General features: G+C 36.9%; 1 protein-coding gene across 4 annotated transcripts in view; it reads left to right on the forward strand.

Annotated features, from left to right (window-relative positions):
- Positions 1-24,438, forward strand: part of LOC100745578 (neuronal acetylcholine receptor subunit alpha-7) — a 264,880-nt gene that overhangs the window by 236,118 nt on the left and 4,324 nt on the right. For all 4 annotated transcript variants that reach the window (XM_024368087.2, XM_033321037.1, XM_033321038.1 and 1 more), the window contains one exon: positions 23,135-23,244. In XM_024368087.2, coding sequence (XP_024223855.1) covers positions 23,135-23,244 — 110 coding nt within the window. The remainder of the gene's footprint in view (positions 1-23,134; positions 23,245-24,438) is intronic.

Genomic DNA, 24,438 nt, shown 5'->3' on the forward strand with positions numbered 1-24,438 from the left:
ATGAAACGGCATTTCATAGACACTTACTTGCAATTAGTTTCGAGTATCAAAAAGTTCGAAGTAATATTAATTACATATAAATGTCAAAAACCAAGAAAAATTGAGTTTCAAGAAATTTAAAGTGGATTCAAAACGAAGTAAATGAAATATCGAATAGCATACAATTTCGTAAAAGTCAAGAAATTACGAATGAACGAATTTTATGTGAAGAAATTATATACAGACGACTACTATCTTTTGAAATAAATAATGTACGTTATTTTTGTTTATTTGTCATTAGAAAATTACGACGTTTACAGCTATGCTTGACGCGACATGCTGGATCTTTGCGATAAACTTTAATCTCTTCTCTATTAACATCAAAACTGTGAAACTTACCTTAAGTAGCAGACTTCGATACATTCTGCTTTTAGATTTAGATTCCAAGTACTTGTACCTTTTCTTCTTCTCGTATGTCATGCAAAAATACTCGCGTTATACATGAAAACACGAAAACGTAACTAACACAACTGTTGTACTTTCATTTCACGTGAAATCAAATTCCAAAATTCTTTAATAAACCACACAACTAAACTTCACAATATCCGTTGACTTTCCATTGATCGAAATACTGAACGTTTTCTAAAGACCACCGCATCTACAAACTTATCGCTAGTACTTGTCACGTAATATACGAAATTAGAAACAATGTCATTTAATATTTTTATCGCAAGAACGCAAGGACTAACGATTACGATATCTAAAAAGGGTTCTTTTCCCAAACACTAAGTAAAAGTAAAGAATAACCCGAACGTTTCAGTGAAATATAAATTCGATATCAATTCGATAATGAACAATCGTCGGTACTTATCGTAATATAAATTCAAGTATCTATTTCATCGCTTTAATATAGAATTCATTTGGTGCGAAGGAAAGAGAAACGAGCTAATGTACGATCGATGTACGGTCGAATGGAAAAGACGAGATTAAATACGCCTGTAATGAGCAAGTAATGTTCCTTCCATCGAGCCTGATCGTCCCTTTGCTGATTGAGTCGCACAGCATTACGCGTAATAGCTGTAGGTCAAGACGAATGCGAGCAATAAGAGAACAACTCCGGTGACGATGAATCGTGATTATGAGAATTTGCGCAAGGTACCACCGGATTTCCATGCAATTGCATTTTTATACTTGCTGCTCCTATTTTTATCGTGATCAATCGCGCGAAATCGGTCACGCTTCAATTAACAGGTAATCCTTGGAATTGAACCGGTGCTCTCTGAACGAACGATTGTTCGGGCATGAAGAAGGGATTACGGAGAAAAAAGCGGTCGTTTAAATAGAAGGAATACGTCCATGTAAACGTACGTTCTATCGTGGCACGGATGTTTCTATTAAAATCTAATCTGCCGTGTCACCGGGAGTCGTTTCAACGGTTAACTAAAACCAACGGAGATCGATTTGTTCGGATTCGTATTGTTTTTAATTGGCGCGTCGTGGCAGAATGGATTTTTAAATCGTGTCTCGTTCTGTATAGTAGATGTTATATTTCCAACGTAAGTTTAATGTTATATTTAAAAATGCTGAACACTAGAACCGGCACGTTAGTTGAAGCGACCGATGATCGCAAATTGAAATGTAAATCGAAGAATAGCACGATATCGATGAGATCCTTTAAATTGAATTTTTAAAACAAGAAACGGTAAAAATAAACAAACGGGACGTAATAACAGCAGTGATATTTTGATTCGCGGATATGATTTTTAATTGAATATAAAGAAACGTTGAATCGGCGCACATAAACGAATAAAAAGTATAAAATGATAATAGAAAACAACAATTAAAGAGACCATGAGAAATAAGATATTTTAGAGAATTAAAGCGAAATGCAATGGCCAACTTTCGCTACTATTCTGAAAATTGTCAAGTTTTGCAGAAAGGGAGGAAAGAATAGGCAAAGTTTATAAATTTATATTAAACGTTTCGAAATATCGAAACTTGGCGAGTAACGATCCAACTAACTGGTCGCGAGTTATAACGTTACAAATACATGTATCGTTCGTATAGCGTTTCACGTATTTTACTCATGGCAATTTCCTTCCTTTTCTTATTAATTATGTCACTTGGAACGGTCGACGTGAATCGCACCACTTCGTCGGAACGTATTGCTCAGGCTACCTTCGAACTCTTGTGTTTGCTTAAGAAATTTACACCGCTCAAGGGAAAACGATTGAACTTTACCGAGAACGTAAGATTATAAACTGATTGCGAATTAAATTTTCCAACGTTCGGTTGTAGATAGCGGAGACTCGGAGTTTTCAGTTGATAATTGTGAAACAAAACGCGTACGACTTTCAAAGTAATACCTTTTTTCGCTAGTAATGTTCAAAATTACTGCCACATATGTATATTATTTGCCTGATACGATATAAATTTAATTCGTCGTTGACTAAATAGATTTTATGTAAAAGTAACGATCTTCGACGCCATTAAAAAAAATGTGAATGAGCTTACTACAAAACTTGATGTTATGCATTGACGATTGAAATTTTGAAACTTTATTCAAAATTACGCAAATGTCGTCTCGCTTACTCAAACTTTTTAAACAAGAAAGAGAAAGATACAATTAACTAACTTATAACAGCCTAGTTGCTGCATAGAATCAAAAAGTTATTTAAACTGCAACGAGAATGAACATTTTCAATGCAGCGAGATAGAATATCTCGTCGTATCGTCACGAATTTATCAAGTGAAATAATGCGAGGAAAGTTCTCCGCGTATCACAGACAGTTAATTGGAACGCTAGATTAATTAATCTGAAGGAAACAACGAGCGACATATAGATAAATAAATAGCGCATAGCGACATTAATTCTTTAAACCACTTCGTTTATACTTACTCTGCTTCCTTTGGGATAACGATAAAAAATAAAATGAGAATGAAAGACTTAGAGTAATTTCCAGTGACATGCACCTAAACCAACGAGCAATGAAAGAAGCGCGTTATGAAAATCCGGAACAAGGCACAGTGTGTTTCGTCCAGTTTTCGTTTCCTTTCCTCGTCTGATCTTTGTTCGATCGAGTCCTTTTCCTCCCGCTTTTCTTATCTCAGATGTTTCGACGTTTAAACTGTTGCTGTCTTGTGAGTGATACATAGGGCAAGTTGAAGCAGATAGTATAAAAAAGAATCGAACGATCATCTACGTAAAAATGGAAAAGTGAAAAGTAAGACACGATCGAATTATACGAGAGTTCGGTCTTTTAAAAGAATTTCTAATCGAATTCTATTAAAAATAATGAAATGCTCTAAATCCACTGATGATCCATCGAATAAAGCTAAAGTAAGAAACGATATGCGTTGTGGTTATTAATAAACTAGTTGACAACTTAAAATTACAGGAGAAATATTCTCGCCACTAGGTTTAATCGAGGGTCATTGCGATAAACCGAAATGTACCACCAGCTTCGATTTCCATCGACGCTTCAATTTTCCCCACATCTGTGAAAGAGTGGACGACAATTATTAATTGCTTCCTAACTGTAACCTTCGCGAGATCGAACGTGTGTACAATGCGAAACGCGAAACGCGAATTTTCCATAATGCCGAATCTCGTCGCATACGAATCACTATGTTAGTGTGTACTAACGAGACGAATGAAACGAGTACGCTTGTGAATTTCATTATTATTGTCCCGTGTCAAGATAGATGAGCATTTCGCGCTCGACCATTCAGTGTCACGTTGCCAATGTGATTTTGCAAAATTCGATCCGTGCACCAATATCGTTGCACCAATGATTTTGCAAATATCTGCGTATCAAGTTCCGAGCGGTATATTCGACGTGGAAGATTCTTCGTTCAATTCGCGAATGATTACGAATATACAACGCAGTTACTGATTTTACGGTTCGTTCTAAATAGTTCGTGAGATAGTTTCGTTACAACTAACAAACTCGGAGTTGCAAATCGTGATAGAAATTTAATTAACTTTGGTAGGACGAAGATGTTGGATAAAATTGTCGTCTTGTCGAATTACGAACAGCGAATGAAAATTTCAAATTATATCTGAAAACAAACAGTTTGAACATTATTCTTTTTATTTTATCCACTAAATACACGAATAGGCTAAAGGTCAAGTATAAATCAAGTATGAAGATTAAGATCAAGCACATGCTGCTTAACTATGGAAAAGAAGAGTAACTGCAAAAAAGGTCTCTTTGTAACTTGGAATAGTTTTGAACATTTTGTGTCTTCGTTTAATGTAAAATTGGAGCAAGATATAATATTCTACTAAAAAGTGAGTAATATACTTATTACGCGAGCAAAGAAAACGGTATTATAAGGTAGAAAAGCTTTAAAAGTCAATATCGATTTGCCATAAATTAGTTCTTTAAGAATCGATTTTCTTTATAGTTGGATTATCCAGGAAAGGGGTAAATCTGCGTGAAAGGATACGTTAAAAATGTACAATAACACTTTTTCATAGAAAGCTCCATTTTCGAAAGAGTCCACATTGGAAATTCATCGAGTACGCGTATATTTTTGTTTATTTACGTTTATGGTTATATTAAAAAATTAAACAAGAATATCTACTACCTTCCATAAATCATAATGTTTTATTCAACTTCATTTTTAAATCCGATAATACAAATTTTGTGTAAAAAAAAAAAAAGTGTAACTGAAACCATACACAACAAACTGTGAAAGTGAGTAAAATGTCTAGTTGAGAATGAAAAACGAATTCATATACCATGTTAGCGGTAATTTAAATTGCCAAAGTAGCATTACCAATGTCCAATTATTTTTACCATAAATTCCAAACGGTCTATGTTTTAGCTTTTTCGTCTGTTTCCTGTTACTATACCTAACCCCAACTATAATATTTTTCAACCACGATGAACGATCGGTCAAATCGACGTTCAATAACAGTTTATATCCGTTTTTATCGCGGTATTTATCGATTTTCAATGACATGTTAAATCGTAGTTTTTGCGGCAGTTAATATTTTTAATGGGGCTTGTTAGGTGTTCCATTGGACGGTTTATGTTTTCAAATTGCAATATTGTTGAAAATCTATTGGAAAAATATTTATCTATTTGTTGCTAAATGATTACTATTGTCTTTTCGTACGGGTTATTCGGATTTTATTAGACAGCATTATTTCATTACTTAGAAGGTGAATTGAATTAGAATTTAATCCTAAGCTGGAGTTATTTGGATCGGTTAAGCTTGAACACTTTAAAAATCAACCTTGAATTATGCAGAAAATAATCACGTTTGTTGTATATTACGAGATATTATCAGTGACATTACTAGACATCTATAAATAAATCTTTACATGATATGAAACAACAATGAGTAATTTTTTACTCATTTATTATCAGATCAATTAGTATTGCGTAAAATGGTATATTAACGATGTTAATTGGTAACCTATGATTTCCAGAATGTTAAGCTTTTAACGATATTGACTGAATTATGCAAGGGTGCTATATCGAGCACTTTCGAATCTTGAAAATCAGCTACTCCCTTCATTGCGTTTTCATGCAAAATCCGGCTCTGTCCATCGAGGACAAAGCTCGTCAGAATGACCAACCGAAGATCAAACGAACCACGAAACTTTGACGAGTACGCTCGGTCGAGAATATTCGACGTCTTCAATCGAGAACGAGTTTTACATATTTCATCCATATTAACGTGCGACTATATCGAATTCGATAAAAGAGTATACATAAACGTTAGTTATTAAAATCCCTGGCGAGAACGAAACTGTGCTTCGAAATGAAGGACCGTGACTTCCGTTTAATTAAAAGAGGATTAAACGAAAATTGGCCCCGCGATCGAGACCGTGTCTTCCGTTTTTGCTCGAAACGCGTAATCTGGTCAGTCGGACGGTTGCCACCGACACAAGTCTGTTTAATACATCGTTGCACAAAGAAAAGTTATTAATTACATTTTAACGGAGATCGTAATTACGCGTTAATTAAGTTATTCTGCAAATTCACATCGAATAGATACAAAAACCCATCAATTATCGTTAATTACCATCAAATACACGCACTCAAACGGATAATAATCCATTCATTTTGTTTGTTTCAATGATATTTCTTTAACCCTTGAACAATATGATGTAGTATAAAACATTTTCAAATCGCTACTTTATATGCTATGAAAATCGAGAATTGAATAAATCGAATAAATGGATTTAGCGATATCGATCAATGGAAAGTTTGACGATATTTCATATTGTCCCCGATTATATAATTTTACATGACAATATCTGCTGGCGAATTATCATGATACACTGCGAGAAAGACTTTTCATTTTCCAGTCGTTATAATTATTCGCAAGTTAATTATATATATCCATGTTTCATAAATTTACAGTACTTTTCATTGTAACTGTTAATTTCATAATTTATTCCGATATTCCACATTGTTCATATAGAATTACGTTACTGTTCATAAAAGGATATCGAAACATTACACTCTCTATCGAAAGTAGCTGCGTAAATAGTTATACAGGGTGGTTAGTAACTGGTGATACAAGCGAAAAGGTGATTCTACGCGAAAAAAGAAGTCGAAAATATGGAATAAAAATTTTTCGTTTGAGGCTTTGTTTTCGAGAAAATCGACTTTGAATTTTCGCTCGGTACGCGTGCACTTTATCGCGTCTCGTTATAACGGATCTCACTGTAGATTTTTAAAAAAATTTAAAAAAAATTTTAAAAAAATTTTTATTCTATATTTTCGACTTCTTTCTTCGCGTAAAATCACCCCCTTTCCGCTTGTACCACCAATTACCAACCACCCTGTATATTATATGAAAAATGTAATATTTCAATCTTTCCAAAAATTAACACAAACTTTGGAAACTACGATTATTCCTTTCATGATATTTTCATTACCATTTTACAATAATTATACATATCATCTATATCATACTAAAGTCAATTAACGTAAACAAATATGTACCAAGAACTTTTCTGCAAAATAATTGAAAAATATTCGTCAGCGTTATTTCTAAATTAAAGAAAAGAGAAATATTATAGTCAGCACAACTGTGTATTGCTGTAAAATAGTATAAAAATGTATCACACGGTTACAAGCGTGAATCGACGATCTCGATCGTCGAGGCGCGCGACTTAATCAATTTTCCCTTTGTCACTATGGCATAGCCGTGCGCAAGAACACAAGAAATAAGCAGAGAGCTTTGGTAGAATAGCACGGACTGCTTTTGTAGCGCGATAACTCGCCATCTACGGACTTAACACAATCTTACGATACAACGGGACGAACGAACCCGATGCATTTTTCACTAGGCATTCCGGTGTCATCGCGATCCAACCTTGTTGATTTAGCAACAGGAAACGGCGGAAACTTTACGTCCGGCGTTCTATGAAAGATTAATAGAATCCACGATTAGAGTAAACGTACGTAGACAATTTTCATGGCGGGTGGTAGTTTTCGTCGTGAACTGGCGAAAGAACATTTTACGATTAATCAATCTGTCCTCGCATAAAATACAACAGACTTTCGCCAACGAAACGTTTGCTACAATGAATTTTTATGTTGATCTACCAGATTTGAAATAGTTACGAGTTAATTCATTCGAACGAGCAAATGATTTCTCTATTCAAGTTATTCTATTATTTAGTTATCAAATTAAATAACTTTTTTTATTTCATTTCATATCTTGCATTTGAATAAATGTCTCTTTGAAATAATTTCTCAAGTAATGTCTGATTCGCGCATATATTTTCGATACTGAAACAATATTTGAATCTTGTTCCTCGTTACGTCTCTTATCGATATTAACAAATGCAAGATTGGAAATAAATCAAAAGCGAAAAAATAGACTGAATTTTAGTTAAGTGCGTCCGTATTCCATAAAAATATTTGAAGTTACTTTCTCGCGAATAAATCTCTATTTGCCAAAATCTTGTTCACGGAACACGATTTATTTTTCCACCAGAATAACCATTCTGGTTCTCGAGTGTACAAAGATATATGTATATCATAACGAACCACCTTGTGTATTAGTATGCACGGGGCTGTAGTTACGTACATACGTTAATACGTTGCACTGCGAAAGCTTTGAAGCAGAGAAATGATCTCTTCCAGCACCGTTTATGCTATCTCTTTCTTTCTCTTTCCTGTCTTTTCTCTCCTTTCTCTCTGTCTTTTTATTTCTCAAGCTGCGTTTTAACTCTCAAGTGGTAGTTTCGAGACGATATGCTATTACGACAGGTTAGCTACAGCGAAGAATAACTGACAAATAAATATCTGAAGAAATAAGAATACCAGGAAAATAGGAAAAAGTTTTTAAGCAATTATTACTTCTATTTTTAACGAATACATCGATCCGGTCACAAAATACAGTTACGCTTGAGATGAGAAAATTCTGATTTCCAAGACACGACACAAACGCTTATTATTGAAAGAGAAAATTAAGCTTTGCGCTTTATGATTTTCTGTCAGTATCATTTGATAATTCGATATCAGTTATTATTTGATTGTTTGATAACCATTTGACATTTCATTATTCCTTTGATTTCTTAAGTCACTCTATTTCCAGATCGATTCCTTCAATCACGTTTCACGCATTGCCACGAACATACTTAAATTACTGGAAAATATAAGATCACACGCATTACGCTTTCAACCCTTACAATTAAACATTTCTGATTCTCTAGATCAATATCATAATCTCTTAAGCATTTAAAACCTTATTTTTTTCCTTTCATTATACATTTTGTGTAATCTCCTTCGACTTAGAATTACGTTTCTATACTTACACTACGTCCGATTGTTGCCCAATTGAATCAATATTATCGATGAAGTTTTATCAAAGTTAAGCCTGCATTAAACAAAATACGAAAAGGAAACGCTTAAAGCAACTTATATACAGTAGGTATCAGTAGTCATGGAGCATGGAAGTATACCAATAATGATCTCTTTTCTGAAAAAACACGCATTGGCCGACAAGAGATAGAAAGCTTTGTGAATCGAACAATAAGAGATAGAAAGCTTCGATGAGCTTGTAATACGCTTGAGGTACTCGAGATGCTAATTACCAAACGATCAAATCTGCGATTTGAGATCGCAGGTGCGCCTTTAATACCACTCGAGGGTTAATTTCTTTCTTGGCTGATCACACACACACTCACCCTTTTCTACTACTTACTTGTAGCCTGCGTATTGTCGCTGTGCAATGGCAAATGTTGAACTCTCGTAGTCATATCGATGATTGAAACACGCGAGGAGGCTGGGCTGATCACTATATTATCACTACCCCTATCGCTGTCTGCTAATTGCTACTTTGACTATTCTGCAAGGCAGTTCTTCCTCCCTATTTCCGAGATTGCGTTGTTGGCCAGCTGTGAATCTGTTTCTTGAAAGTCGCACACATCGCAAGTCTGCCACGAAGAACGTCGTGGCGCGATCTTAAAACGACTTGGCTTTATTCTCCATGCAAGCATGGTCGTGAATTGGTACGAGTGGTATTATACATGTATGCATATCTAACGATATAAATATTATACAACAGTAATATGTAAAAGATGTAAAAGAAACAAAGAGTTCGCATTACACGTTTATTGTCAATCGTTTGTATCTTTTTAACGTAAAAGTGCCTCCTTTGACCGATGAGTACCGGCTTCTTGAAAATATTGTCCGTTTAAAATTCTTGGAGCGTACAAGGAATTCACGATCACTCGCTGCATCACTCCTCCCTCTGTAACTGAAAGTTGTAGACCGCGGTCCGCTTCCTGTTCAGGACAAATAAAGACTACGGAGATTTAGTTGGCCGAGCATCCAGGAATTTCCAAGGTCTTAGCTAGGCTTACGACACGCCGCTCTTCGGTAACGAGGGTCGGAGCGTCCATCACGTAGCAACTAAACTCTCTAAAGTCTCAACGACACCGGTTATCTGCGTTGTTCATGAGATTCTGGAACGGTAGTTCGCTGTCGAGCATGGAAGCACTTTAATATCGTTTCCAACAAAGCAGGAACACGCGAGCATATTTGTTAGATGACGTACCATCTCTCCGAGCAGTTTTGCATCGCTCAACTCTTGCCATTTATTCTTCTTCTCCTTCTTCTTCTTCTACTTCTTTTTTTCCTCCTTCACCTTCTCTTCTCAACGACTTTTCTTGTTCTTCTTCCCCTTTTTCTTCTTCTTCTTCTTCTACTACTTCTACTTCTTCTTCTTCTTCTTCTTCTTCTCCTCCTTCTTCTTCTTCTTCTGTTGCTGCTGTCGCTGCTACGTCCTAGAACTACTTCTTTAGCTTCACTCACGACTTCTGTACACGAAGTGGCACCGCTGAACATGCAGGCGTAGTTACTTTATTACCATGAAGCTGGGCAAAGGTTTCAAATTGCGGAAAGCACGCCGACCGAGCGACCGTTTCCGACGGGCGACCCGTCCGCGTTTCCTACTCGACGACCTCGCAAGACCACCGAATAATAGCGTTATTTAACGCTGTTTAACCGTCTTCGCGCTGCACATCCCCGACAAGATTGGACGAAACTAATTGCCACCGCTGTTTTTATATTCTCGCGACCGCGTCCGTGCTTCTTGCTAATTCGCCAGCTTGTTCATTACCCAGGATTCATTGCGTTTACCGCAATTAGTCGTAAAAAGTCCGCGCCTTATGAAATATTGCCAAGCATATTCCTTCACCACTGTCCTCACCTGTGCGTTTCGATCTTCTGGCTGATTTATTTTCCAACGTTCGAACGTCATCTTTCGATACTTTTTGTCTTGCGCAAATAATCTGACGAAAAGACGGGAATTTTTCTAAAATATAGAACGCCGGATTTCAAAATTCTTCCTAATCTTGCGTGAATTATATCTGTTTACATAAAATGTGATAACAACGTTGTTATAGAAAAAAGGGTAAAATTGTAAAAAAAGAAAAAGCATTGCAATATCAATACGAGCAATTTTCTGCTTAAATACCGTTGCTATCGGTCGCAGATTTTGTCGACCGGTTTAATTTCGTGCAGAGCAATTTTAAAACAGCTAGCAAGTTATCCACGAACGCAAAAATTCGCGTAATCAGCTCGTAAAACTACCAGCGTGCCATTGGATTATTGGCGCGTATCTTTAATCGTGCGAAACCATCGAATCGAATCGCCGCAGTTCCATTAACTCAATGTTGACTGCGTGTGCCGTGCCGTATCGATATCTTCGATATCGATGGTGATACGGTCACGTGCGACCAATCACATATTAAACAGCCCAGCAACGAGCGTTTCAATTAAGCGTAGATTCTCAACCAGCCAAAAGTGCAGCACGCATCGGTTAGATCGTTCGTTGGTGGCAAAATCGGGACGATCACAGGAAACCGGTCGTATCGGTCGGAAGGGAAACGATCTTCGCGCATCGTAAAACGGAAATCAGAGGAAGATCGATCGACTCAATTCGAACGAGTATCGCTTCCCGCGGTGAAACCGGTTATTATTCGATTATGAACGCTCGTTTTCGTCGAGACGAGATCCAGACTGCTGTTTTTCAAACTAATCGTGACACATTGACGGATCTTCGAACGAACGCTATAAATTAGATGCTGTTAAAAAGAAAGGAACCGGATAATAGATTGCCCGTGAAGAAAATAGTTTTTAAGATAAACCGCATCATTATCATGTTGCAATTTGCGGTATAGTTGGTATTATTACTTACGATGAACGTTATTCGGATATCATATCCATGTAAAAGAGAGCGCATCGAAAAAGAAATCCTATTAAAACATGCAAATTTGCTTATTTTCTATGCATGTATCTGTACCTTCGCTTGAGACGAAGATACGCCAAGCCAGGCCATTGTACGTTACAATAATTTTCGATGGTAATTACCACGAACGAGTGGTAGAATATATTTAACGCAAAATTTGTAACCGTAGTTTCTAAGCTCAATGTGTCACGATGCAGGAAAATTGAAAAACGACATACTAACTCAGTGCTGTCCAAGTTCAGTTTTGAAACACAGGAACTATCTTTGTTCTAGCTTAGTAATTACGATGTCAGTTATACGTCCATCAAGCTTTCTATGTGCAACATTCTGTGCGAATGTATAGAATTATTGTTCGCAGATTGTATCCATTCTCGTTTCTATAAATTGTGCACAAATTGTTTCTTTCAATGTCAAACGAACGATAGAACGTCAGCTATGGACAGCTCTGTGGTGAGAAACGCATTATGAAACACGTATTAAATGAACCAGAGCTATTAAAGCTTCGTATCGTCGCTTTCTACAACGAAGAACCTTGATTTAAATGCAATTAAATTTCTTAATTTAATGGAGCGACGTCTACGATTTTAACGAGCTACAAAGAAAACGAGAAACATTGAAAATCGCCATCTTTTCTTTCCACAAATGCATTTGACTTTACTTATAAATACCGACGAACGCAAACAAACTAAAGAAACCTCGCGTTTCGTCGTTGGTAGCCTGTGAGAGCTCGCGAAAAATGAAACATCCGAAGTCGACCGCTATTTCATCGAGCGGAAGTCACGTACGAGACGATCGAAGTGCTCAAATTAATCAAGCCGGGTGAACGAGCAAGAACGGGAAACAAAATGAAATGGCGAAAAGAAACGAAATCGAAATTTTGTACGTGCAGTTTCGCAACCGTGACACTCTACAGGCTGTAATTTCCCGCGGAATCTCGGTGGCGAACCGAACAGATCGTAATGCATCCCGGAAATGATCGCCACGCACGCGGAAAACACGTTATGAGCGCGGTAATGTGGAACAGGCGGCTACATGCGCCATTACGCGGGTTACGCGGCTAAAATAACAAAACTATAAGGTTCGACGTCTGATCTAGAACAGCGTAGAACGAAATAAGAGGATTCGTCCTGACCGAGTTGCTCCATAGAGGCTGGCTAAGGCATTGTCGAATGGTATTTCTTGGTTCGACAAGATAGTGTTCGATGAAAGTCACTGCAGATAACTAAAATTTAAGGATAATTGCCGCACTGAAAATATAATTCTTAGTATACCAGTTATTATCTTTATTGGATTGTTTATTAGTAACGTTTGAGTTTGATGATTAATTATGTCGGATTATTTTGACAATGATAAATTCAACGATACGTGTATTACTCATCTCTTTAAAAAAAAAATGTGACTATCTATCTTAGGTATTTCTTAAACGCCGAGTTTCGTCAAAACATAATTCTGGCAGTAACCTTCGCTTCAGGTTTATTTAAATTCTAGTCTTTAATGGAAAAATACTCTTTAACGGAATGCTGACACATTTTCGCCTTTCAAATATTCCCTTTCCGTCCTTTCCCGTTTCCTTTGCCGTAGAATACGCCACCAGCAGCGAAATAAATTTTAACCTGTGTGCAACTTAATAGCCATGTATAATGGAACAAGCACACATGCAAGTAACTGAATATACATCATCTTGCTACTAATTAATTCCTGTGTTTCATACCGTCAGTTGCCTTCTTCTTAAATTTTTATCTCTTATCTGTAATTGAAACCACAGTTCTATCGACTCGTATTGATTCAAAAATAAAGAAATTATCAAAATGTTCAATAAATATTTAGACGAAAGCTCGAAGAAGAATAAATTACTATACAGCTAGAAATGTAACTTTACCTTCATAGAAGATTTTACATCTACAAAGGAATTATCACTGATTACATATATCCATAGTTAGATTCGCATTTTTCAGGATATTCGTCTGGATTTAACGAATCGTATTCAATTCTAAATATAAAGTTTATCCATATTTTCGTATGGCCGTTCCATATTATACGATATAAAACGCTTCTTTGTCCCTCACAATGAAACATCGTAAACAGAATCTTAAACCCGGAAACGAAAGAAATCACTTTCAGGACCAAGACAAAGTTCCTCAAACAAAATATACAACATTTGCATCCTCACGTATGTATTTTGCACGTTCGCAGACAGTACGAAGCAGTAATCTCCCGAGATAAAATATCCTAAAGAAAATTTTAAATGCACAAAAGCAAGTCAAGATTTCAAAAGTCACGCGGAAACGACACAGACGACATTTACACGTTGAGCACGTTGTACAGAAATCTCACAAAGGTGTCGCTAAAATGTCTTATTTAAAACTCGTATCCATCGATCTGACGCGCCAGAGACGAGAATGAAAGACACCAAGTTTCGCAGAAAATACGTAGCAGAATCACAGTCCGCAATCGCAGATATTCTTTCACGGTCGTCTCGGTTTCCGTATCCGCGCGTTCGTTCCCGTGACGAACGTATATTCGAAGGCAGCTTTGACGAAACATCGCGAACGCTTCCCCGGAAGCGAGCGCACAAGGTGCTTGCTTTTCCCTCTCGCGGCTGTCTTTTCCATGACGACGCGAAATTGCGATTGCACCGTGAGAAACGATCCTTCTTCGTCCACGGGAGAACTTTGCAGGATTTGTTCCCTGTTGCGTTAGAGACGTTCCACGTACAGAGAAAGTAACGTTGGAACGAATGGGGTTGTGCAATATTAACGCGGTACTCTCAGGAAGCACAGCTGATCGCCGTGATTCTTTCACTGGATCGTTTCAGAAGTTACGTAGTGTTCTCGTTAGTGGCAGGAGATTTTAAAGTATCGCGCTAAAAATTCCTTTCGTCAAATTTATGTGATAAACGATAAGCGATAAAAATCATATATTTGGCTGCAGACACATATACTTACATTTAGTCGTCCGGTTTTCGACAGAAAATTACGGAAAAAGCACGATACTGTGAGCTCAATCATTAACGTGTCCTTCGTTTTCTACCACTTTTTCTTATAACGTTGATTAACAAAGTCCAATTCGCTATAGTACAGCGATCGTCTTATTTGAAGCAATATTTTGAAGAAAGTGGAATTCAAAAATCTATCAGAACATGAGAGCTCGATTAATTTTTAACTAAATACAAGCGAGCAATAGGTTATTATAGAATAGGATATTACGTTGTATAAACGATAGACGTTTAGATCGAACAAGCATCATTATCTATAAAATGAATGGGTTCCGTGCTTGAGATGCAAATAAGGTGAATTCGTAATACCAAATGATAGAAGAACAATTACAAAAGAGGAAAGACAGGAGGAAATAAAAGACAGAAAGAACGGAACCGATGAAGAACATTGATACAAAGAAAATAAAGAAACAGTTCTACGTGACGATGAAAAGAACGTGCTTATCGCGACAGGCAGTCAGAAAATAATAGAGCGACTATGGAAAGGATTGTGGATGAAAAATTGTCGATTTCTCAACCTCTGGGACGATATACGTGTATTATGGCAAGAAACTTGCCATAAGAGAAACCAAAGAAAGTGTCGCATACATAAACACAAACTTGTGACTAAAAATATTCAACATTGATACGAATCAGTCAAACTGTAAATGAACAATATACCAGAGCTTTTATTTACTCGTTTTGTACCACGTATACTTGAGATACGGAAAAACTGTAAACGACGAAACACAAATGTATAGTACTTTCGATCGTAAATATTTTAACGACGATTAATCGATAAACAGCTGTAAGGGAAAACTGATCGAGAGATAAAACGAAATGGAAAACAAGGGTGGGGGAGAAAATCTGTGGAATGAAATTATACGGTCAAAAGAAAAAGTAGAAAGTAAATCTGCTAAATCAAAGTGAATAAAAAGGAAAGAGAGACAAAGAGAGTAGAAAGAAAAGAGCGAATCTGTCGCAGTGAAGTAATCAAGAGACTGATTGAGAGCATAAAATCGCGAGCAACCGAGTGGACAGCGGGGACGAATAGAAAGCTAAGAAAGAGCTATAAAGAAAAGGAAAAAGAGGAAACAGCTAGTTGGATGAAGGAACGAGATGAACGAGTTGTACGTGACGTTGTAACCAAAGCGATGCGATGGTTCGAAGTAATCAAGGGTCAGAGCAAAATAAACGAGGACCTTCGATGAAAAGGTTCGTGCCGGGGGTGAGCTTCTCTTTGAACGGCGAGAAACTGAAAAAGGAACAAAACTCGAAGGAAATAGAGAAATAGAAACGATGAGAAATTGGGAACCGGAAAAGATAGATTATAGGTGTCGGCAAAGGACTTTACGATGCTTGAGTTATGAAGCTTCGAACTATTAAAGGAAAAGACAGGTGCAGGTCTGTATATCGCAGCGATACAAAGAACGTCAATTATGGATACAATCTGGAAAGTAATTTGAACTTGTTAAATCGATGAGAATACGCTGAACGTTAGTTTGCAGATAAATTTAAAGAAATATGTGAAAATACTAGAGAAAGAAAGGGACGTTGGTGATTTATAAAACAAAATGGATAATATGAAATTAAAAATACTTTTAAGAATACCTACGGAGGAAAAAAGACAAAAATATTTGTATAGTTCGAACAGAGTTGCGAAATATGTGAAAATACTAGAGAAAGAAAGGGACGTAGGTGATTTATAAAACAAAATGGATAATATAAAATTAAAAATACTTTTGAGGATACCTACGGTGAAAAAGAGACAAAAGTATTTGTAGTAAGTAAAAGAAGCGATGCTTCCTGTATCACGGTACATATAGTACATATAGTAATTCAAAAATTTCAAATATTTATAGGAACTTTATATATATGATATAAATTGTTGCGAAAAGAATTCACAGATTGTAAATAATTTTACAAATTTATTTCCTCGCGCTTCCGAAACAAAAATAAAATGTGTTTTAATTAGACAGTTGTAAAACATTGTGCATTGTTTTTATGGAATCCAATGAAATTCGCAAATTTCACTGTTGTCAGAAACACTGTCAACACGTTGACATTCTCATTTTTAAAACAGAGAAGCGGGTCGCTCTCTGAAAATGTCAAACAACATGGGTTGAGATCGGCCATCTTTAAAGCAAATAACAGTTAAATTAACAGGCATTTCCTTTGGCAACGAGGCAGTAAACAGAGAGAAGTAAACCGAAATAGCAAAGTATAAGACAATACTATAATATTATTTCTCGTTATTACCTTTAAAATCATGAGTTCAAGATCATAAATTCATCCATACATTTTCATCCTCTTTCCTTCGCTATTCGTATCTTATTTTCAATATTTGCGTACTGTCAATGAACCTTTACGAAAAGTATCATAATAAATGGCAGAGTGAAAAATGGAAAGTACAAGAATGGAATAATTTTAAAGCTATAAAATGCAACGATATAAATCGCAACGTATGTGACGCAAAGCCAGAAAAATGAAGGAAACAAATAAACGAACGAACGAACGAATATGAAGTAACTGTAGTAAGCTTCCAGCTAAAATATCATTTTGTCGTTGATGTCCAGCTCTTTTAAAAGAACAATTATTGCCTATCGATATCGTATAAAGATAGTTACGTTACTAAAGTTTAGAAAATCCTTGTTTTCCAAAAATTCTGAAGTTCGATCTTCAAAATGTTTGCCTTTCCTCCTCCACGTTCCTCTTCCAAAATTGAAGATGTCATCTTTTGCGATACTATTTTACACGATATTTGTTTCGACACGGTACACGTATCAGAGTTGCATCGTACCTTTCAGCAGACGAGCAATGCTCAGTCACAAAAAACTTCGTAAAATCGATCGCAACGAAACGAATGATTCGAGTTTCCGGAAAAGCACGCGACCGTCGAACGATGGAAAGTAATAATAAATGTTTGATAGTAGCGTAACATGTGACCTACATAGCGTACTTCGGATACGATTCCCATACAATATTTAACACGCTCGTATTTTCCCCTATGCTGTTATTTTTCCGTAATCAGAATCTTTTAAAACGTGCCACAATTTGAAATACAACTTTCTACAAAAAGAAATTATTTTACAGAATCGATCTTTAATTCTTTAACTTCTTATCGTTCTGTCGGAACTCGTTTCAACTTCAGTTTTATTTGCTTACTAACAGGAAGCTTAAAATAATCGAACAATCAACCTACTTACAATATTCGATCGTTATTTAAATAAATTTCTTAATCTAAAATCGACGTTTAATTTTGAAACGTATATATTATTCAGTTTTTACCTGTATCTCGAAATATATCAGTTTTTCATAAAGAAGACTATGCATGGAGAATAAAGAAAGGACTATAAAAACCGTAAACAGAATCACCATTTCGCATCCTATTCAAATAAATCTCTTGTTTAAACGACGAGGAGGCACACAGCTTGTTGTTTGTCGCCACGCGATACAAATACTGGTATTTAACAGTTAATTAAACGCGTGTTGCTAACTGGACCATGTAATGGAACGACACGGTCCATATTGACGTTATATCAGCCGAAAAAAATTGCGTATTCTTTCGATTCCGAACGACATGTGTATCATCGAGCGGATCAATCGGACGGAAATTTATTTCCGCGACCAGGACCATGAAGTTTACTTGCATCGCCAGTTTTATGATACGCTAACGGTACACCGTGGATGAAAACAACATAACTCGATCGTTGAAGGAAAGCTAAAATTTACATTTCAACGTTCATAGAAACATTTTACAAAATGATACTATGATACAAAATTCTTCGAAATTTTATTAGTGTTATAACGAGACAAGCCTATCACGATTATACTGAAACAAAGCCGCATGAAATCGCTCGGCTGAATTATCTGCCTCCACAAAACGCGTAGAATTCTGGATGAGACTACGTCAACGTGCGTTCCATCTTAAAACTTTGGCATATAGCAGCGTTATATCGTTTCCATTTACCTTGGCTATCTCCACCTTTCGCTCATTTTCATCGAATAGTTTGTGGGAATGTTAGCCAGCTGCGTTACTATTTTCCTGCTTCGTTCACGTACAACGGGAATTAACGCGACCCTGCCTCGTCAATTCTAACGAACGATCGAGGAGGGTGGAGCTATCGTGCACATATTAATGAAGCTGCGCGAAAAACGTTTTCCCTGTATGCAGCGATCATCGGAATTTGCGTCTGTCGTGCAAACCGTGCAGCTTGTTTGCTCACGTGTGCACGTAATAAATACGCCTGTTTGCCCAGCCTTGTCTCCGACTGAGAATATCATTTTCTGGAAATTGTGCGTATACATTTAAGATTGTACGATTTTTAGATTTCATCTGAAAAGTGGATCCACGGGAAATAACTTTTTATCTGACTGAAAAGAATTTGCTAGACAAAGGTGTCGAGAATGGATATTGAGCGGAGAATTTGATCAGCGAATAGTGTTATCAGTATCTCTGGAAATGTCTTTATTCGTAATTCTTACCATTTGGAACGTTTAATTCTACCATTTAACCATATAATTCTGATTCGCCTCTAATTAGAATTAATCTCTCGCTTTGACGTGAGATATTACACGATGATAAATTGAACGAAATATAAAAAAAAGGAGGCAAAATTCAAGATATACGACTGGATTTTAATTGAAATTTGTAGTAGAAGAAAATGGAAATGGAAGTAGTAAATCTGAGAAATCTGATAGGACGTAGATAGAAGGAACTCAGGAAAGAAGAAGAATTAGGGTGGCTAGTCCGGTTGATTTGTAGCTTTGCAATCTTTCTCTATTCGACCGCGCTAATATATAATAATAACGGAATATAATTTTCCGACCAAAATTTCGAATATCTTTAAAATAATCAAGAAATATACGGTTGATGATTCGACCGGTGAATTATACGAACGATTAAATCGAATAACTTAACTTACCGCTTCTTCTGAACACCGCTTCTTATATCATTCCGCTTTGATATTAAAGGAAACATTTGCGAAGATTATAACCCCAAGAATATCTTCGATCCTTGCTTTCTACAGTCGGAAATAAGATTTTCGAAACGACGGACCACGAGTCAGAAACTTGAATATACATGGAAAAGTGAAAAATGAGTCCAAGTCGCTTGGATCCCTTTCAGCTAGGGGTATCTTTTTCAATTAACAGCACGTCGCGAATTTCCATTTTCCTCTAATATCCAGCCAACCACCCGTCCAAACTTAACAAGTCGTTACAAGCGACAAAGGACCGAAAGGAAGGGTTGTCCGTGGTGTAAGCGAAGCAAAAGTTGTAACCATCGTAAATATGTAGTCCGTCGCGCGCTTTGGGATTCATTAATAAAGAAAGAAGGGGAAGGCAACCGCTTTCGTATACAACGATTAATCACGTCAGTGACGCTTACGACAGCCTTTATGGAGCCGTTAAACTCGGCTATGAAGATAATCCGGACTTTAAAAGCCGTCCTCTTTAACGTTGCTTTTTCTCTCGCGCCGTCGCGTCGCCGAGATTAACCCTTTCCTTCTACTTTCTCTTTTTACATTTTCCACACTCTCCTCCTTAACGTTCTTGGTCGTTATCCCGTTCGGTCGTTTACCGGAAAATCGCAGCTCGATGATTGTTTGATCGTAACGGTGGATTTGCATTATCAAGGTTTACCGATCGAAGATAGTACAGGGTCCAAGAAAGCGAATTAAATCGCAGGAACAATGATTTTTAACGAATTGCGAATGATTTCGAGCGAGGAATTGCGAAGATGGAAAAAGATCGTTGGAAATATTTCTGTAATGAAAAATATTTGTCGTGCTACGCTATCCGGCACTCGTTAGAACTTTCAATCTTATCCAGATAATTTTAATGGTACTTTTTAAGATAAACGGTATATAAAAGGCTCGTTTCACACAGACAAAGTGTTACTTTGTACAATTTAGACAACATATTACATGTATTATGCTACGTATTAAAATATTTAAAAAAATACCCGCATATAAAATAAATTCATTTTTTATTGAAGAAACAAACAATCACACTCTGCACACTTTTCTTCACAGTTTGACGATTTTCTGCATTGACATGGCTATGCGTATTCTATGCAACCTTAATTCTATCTATCTTAGAGACACGTATGAAATACAAAATTCTTTTGCAAATATCTAACTAATAATCTTCAGAAAACAACATCTGTCACAAAACGCTGTTCAGATCAAGGATATACAGTAACAACTCCCAGTAAGTCTGTCGCATATTAACGTACGGCTTTCCTCAACGAGAAAAACAAGCCGTAAAATTAATGTGATCATTAGTCTAGGTGCAGCTTGAGCCTCTGTGCAAATGTTACCGCTCCGTTCGTCTGCATCCTTCGTATACAACGTAACAATATTCGTGCCATAATACCTAGAACATAATACTTGTGCATCCTCGTGGTAATTGCATTTCGTAGTTGCATGCCAATGTGTTAGATGTTTCCCTTTCAAGATATCAGCCAGGCTGCCGGTACACATCACCACAGACGATTTGAGAGGATACGTTATTAAAACGTTCCTTAACACTTCGTTACTCGTATCCTTATCGTTTAAATGTGCACGTGCACGTATAACAGGTCGGATATTAGGTTCAGCAATCTACGATAATATTCCATAACGTTCAAGCATTCGCTCGATTGAATTTACAATCACAGTTGAGAAATTTAAATTCAGCGAATCGAACCTACCTAAATATACAAAATCAAATTCCCGAATGTAAATTTTTCAAAATCCGATACAACGCGATAGATTAGAAAATAGGTCAAACGAATTTACGAGGAATATTATTCAATTGACGACGAAGTCGCATAAATTTCTTGAAAAGGCGAAAAGACGTGCTAAGGAGCTCGCAAAATACTTTCAAGAATGCTATTGGCGATTAGGTTAAAAACTATATATCTTATTTTTTAAAAGCACACAGCGAGCTTCAAATAGAATTTTCCTGACTCTATGTATTCAAATATTTTTAAATGAATACAAAGAGCTTCTCTTCGTCCATCAATACGTTGAATTGCGACGTATCGACGCGTAATCGTCGTACAAAATAATTTATTTAGCTTCCCTCTGCTTCTGAAACTACAGCTAGCTCCTAAACCAATCGCCAATGACATTTTCTTAAATATTTTTACGAGTCTTGCAATACGTTCTTTCGATCGATATCAAAGAATCTACGTGATTTCATCGTCGATTAAACAGTGCTACTTGTTAGACGTTTTATCTATGAATTCGAAATCGTCACGAATAAACTACAGACAGTTCATTATCGCGATCACGCCGTAAAAACGAGACTTTACAAAACACACACGGTATATGCCGTGTGTCCGCAAGAATCAACATAGCAGGCCAGAATACACAGCGGACACGCGTTAAGGGACGTGGTAACAAGTCCTCTCGTCGTCGATTGCACGATGGCCGGGCAAAGCCTAAATTAAAACGTTTTTGCGAAACCGCTTATTTGTTTTCGCGAGGTGTGCGAACGCGCGCAAATAAGTACGCTTTACCCGTTTTATATCCGTTTACGAGATACAGCTCGGCTCTTCCTTTCTCGTTCGACCGTGCTGTACGCTTCTTTTACGATCTTCTCTTCGTTCTTCGCTCGCCTAATTTCTTCCTCTCTTTATTTTCTCGCCTCTGTGTTTTCTCCTCCGTTTGGAACGATCCTCCGCAGAGGACCGACGAGAACGCGGCCTCGGGTCGCCGAGAACGAATGCGAAAACCGTGTGATCGTGAAAATGTATGCCCTTCCTTGGATCGTAAGGTTAAAACCAGAGATCTAGGATCGAGAGTTCCTTCGAAACGGCTAGGTCTCCTAGATAAATTCAGTGTGTGTACGTGAGTGCGTGTGTGTACGTGTATAGAACGCGCAACCAGCAGAATATTCGACGTGTTTCCACCTGTTTGTTCCACGAATAATCGATCAGTACGTGTGTTCAAAATTTTGCTTTAAATTTAGAAACGAAATTTTGCTCGAACAATCGAGCAGATGTTACGTTACAGTTAATTTATTGGCAACTTATAGGCCAGTATGTATATTACATGATGTAATATGTACAGCACGCGAACGTAGATAAAAATGCTGTAAACAAGAATAGATTTAGTGTTCCGTGTTGAAATATTAATAGTCGACGCTACTCTGCCTACTCTCGATCCTTGAATCTGTCTGAATGAATCCCTTGTATGCGTGGAAAAACATAGGTGGTCGTTGGATCGAATGAAAGATTATAAGGGGTGAAACCTATCGGATAGATAAAGGAAAATAATCTCACGATTCGATAGTAATCACAAAAGTATAGTCCATTGTGTGTGAAACTTCCGGAAAGTAACCCTGCGGTCTTTCATTCTTAGTGACGAGTCGAGCGAATCCTCTATCCATTGCCGTGACTAATCGCCTCTTTTTTATGTTTTTTTCTTCGGGGTATCTTCTGGAACACCCCGAATTCAGGGTCGTACTTCAATTGCATCATGTTCATGGTGGCGAGCAGCGTCGTTCTGACGGTGTTAGTACTAAATTTTCATCACAGGACGCCAGACAGATACGTGATGCCTCAGTGGGTAAGAAATCTGTTCAAACTACATTTTAATTAACTTTTTTCGACTTGAATTTTGTTTAAATATAATTTCCGGTATTACAAGATCTCTGACACCAAGTATTTTCCATTTTTCTTTGCGTTTTATTCACCTTTCTCGTTTGATCCTTTCATGACTAAGAAAGATAAATAAATCAACACGATGTTTCTCGCTTAGAGACAGGATAATTATGGTTGCTTTTGATCGGATGTTTTATTACCTTCGAGCAACAAAAGACAAAATTCAAGTTTGCGTGACCTGTTTTCACTATGAAATACAGAGGGTGAGAAATTAGGGCAATAAATGTTATATCTAAAAAATTTACTTCCAACAATTGCGCATTTTTCGTAAAAATGTCTCGAAACTAAAGTACAAAATTGTAAAATCTGTCTGTCTTTCTATTTCAATCGGTTCTTTAAATCGATCGATAAAGCAATCGGTAAAAAGAATAGGTAACACCGAAAAAAAAATGATAAATTAACACTTAATGATACTTCGTGTGGGTAATATCGAACCTTTTAACGGATAACGAAGCGAAAGACGCACGCTTTCGGAACTCGTTCAGTTTACCAAAGCGCGAAAGGACTTTGACAGATGTATGCAAAATGTAGCTAATGCCATCGTTCATAATACTCTGCCCTTATCCGCAGTGGCCATTACAGCCATTAAAGACAGTGCTTTAGTAGCTGAAAGTTTAAAGTGCCTTCGAGGCGTTAGCGCTTCCTCTTGGCCGTTCGTTGGTTACTAGAACTTTCATAAACCAAGGGGAAACGTACTTCAACCGGAGACAAGAATCCTACGGGCTACGAAAAATTCCGCGCTGTACTTTCCCGTGCCATTATTTCCAGATGGAAGCAAGCACCGCGAAACAAAGAATACCGATCTCCCGCAAACGTACAAGAGAAAAGGACCATGCTCGGTGTATATGGCATTAAGTAATTCCAATTGCGCGGAATAATTTCACGAGAGAAACGAAGGATTTCGTATTGGTTAAATCTTCTACCTACGTTTATATTCGATGAAAATAAGCGTGGCTTATAGAAAAGAAATTTAATTTCGTAAAAGAAATAAATCAATCTTTCGTGCCTATTAACGATACGTGTAATTAATGTGCTCGTGTCTCTACAATATGTTTAAGTGGATGCGAGTACATCGTACAAACACGTTCTTTTCGACAAT

This window comes from Bombus impatiens, unplaced genomic scaffold (genome assembly GCF_000188095.3).
Source record: "Bombus impatiens unplaced genomic scaffold, BIMP_2.2 scf_0389, whole genome shotgun sequence".
Classification (NCBI taxonomy): Eukaryota; Metazoa; Arthropoda; class Insecta; order Hymenoptera; family Apidae; genus Bombus; species Bombus impatiens.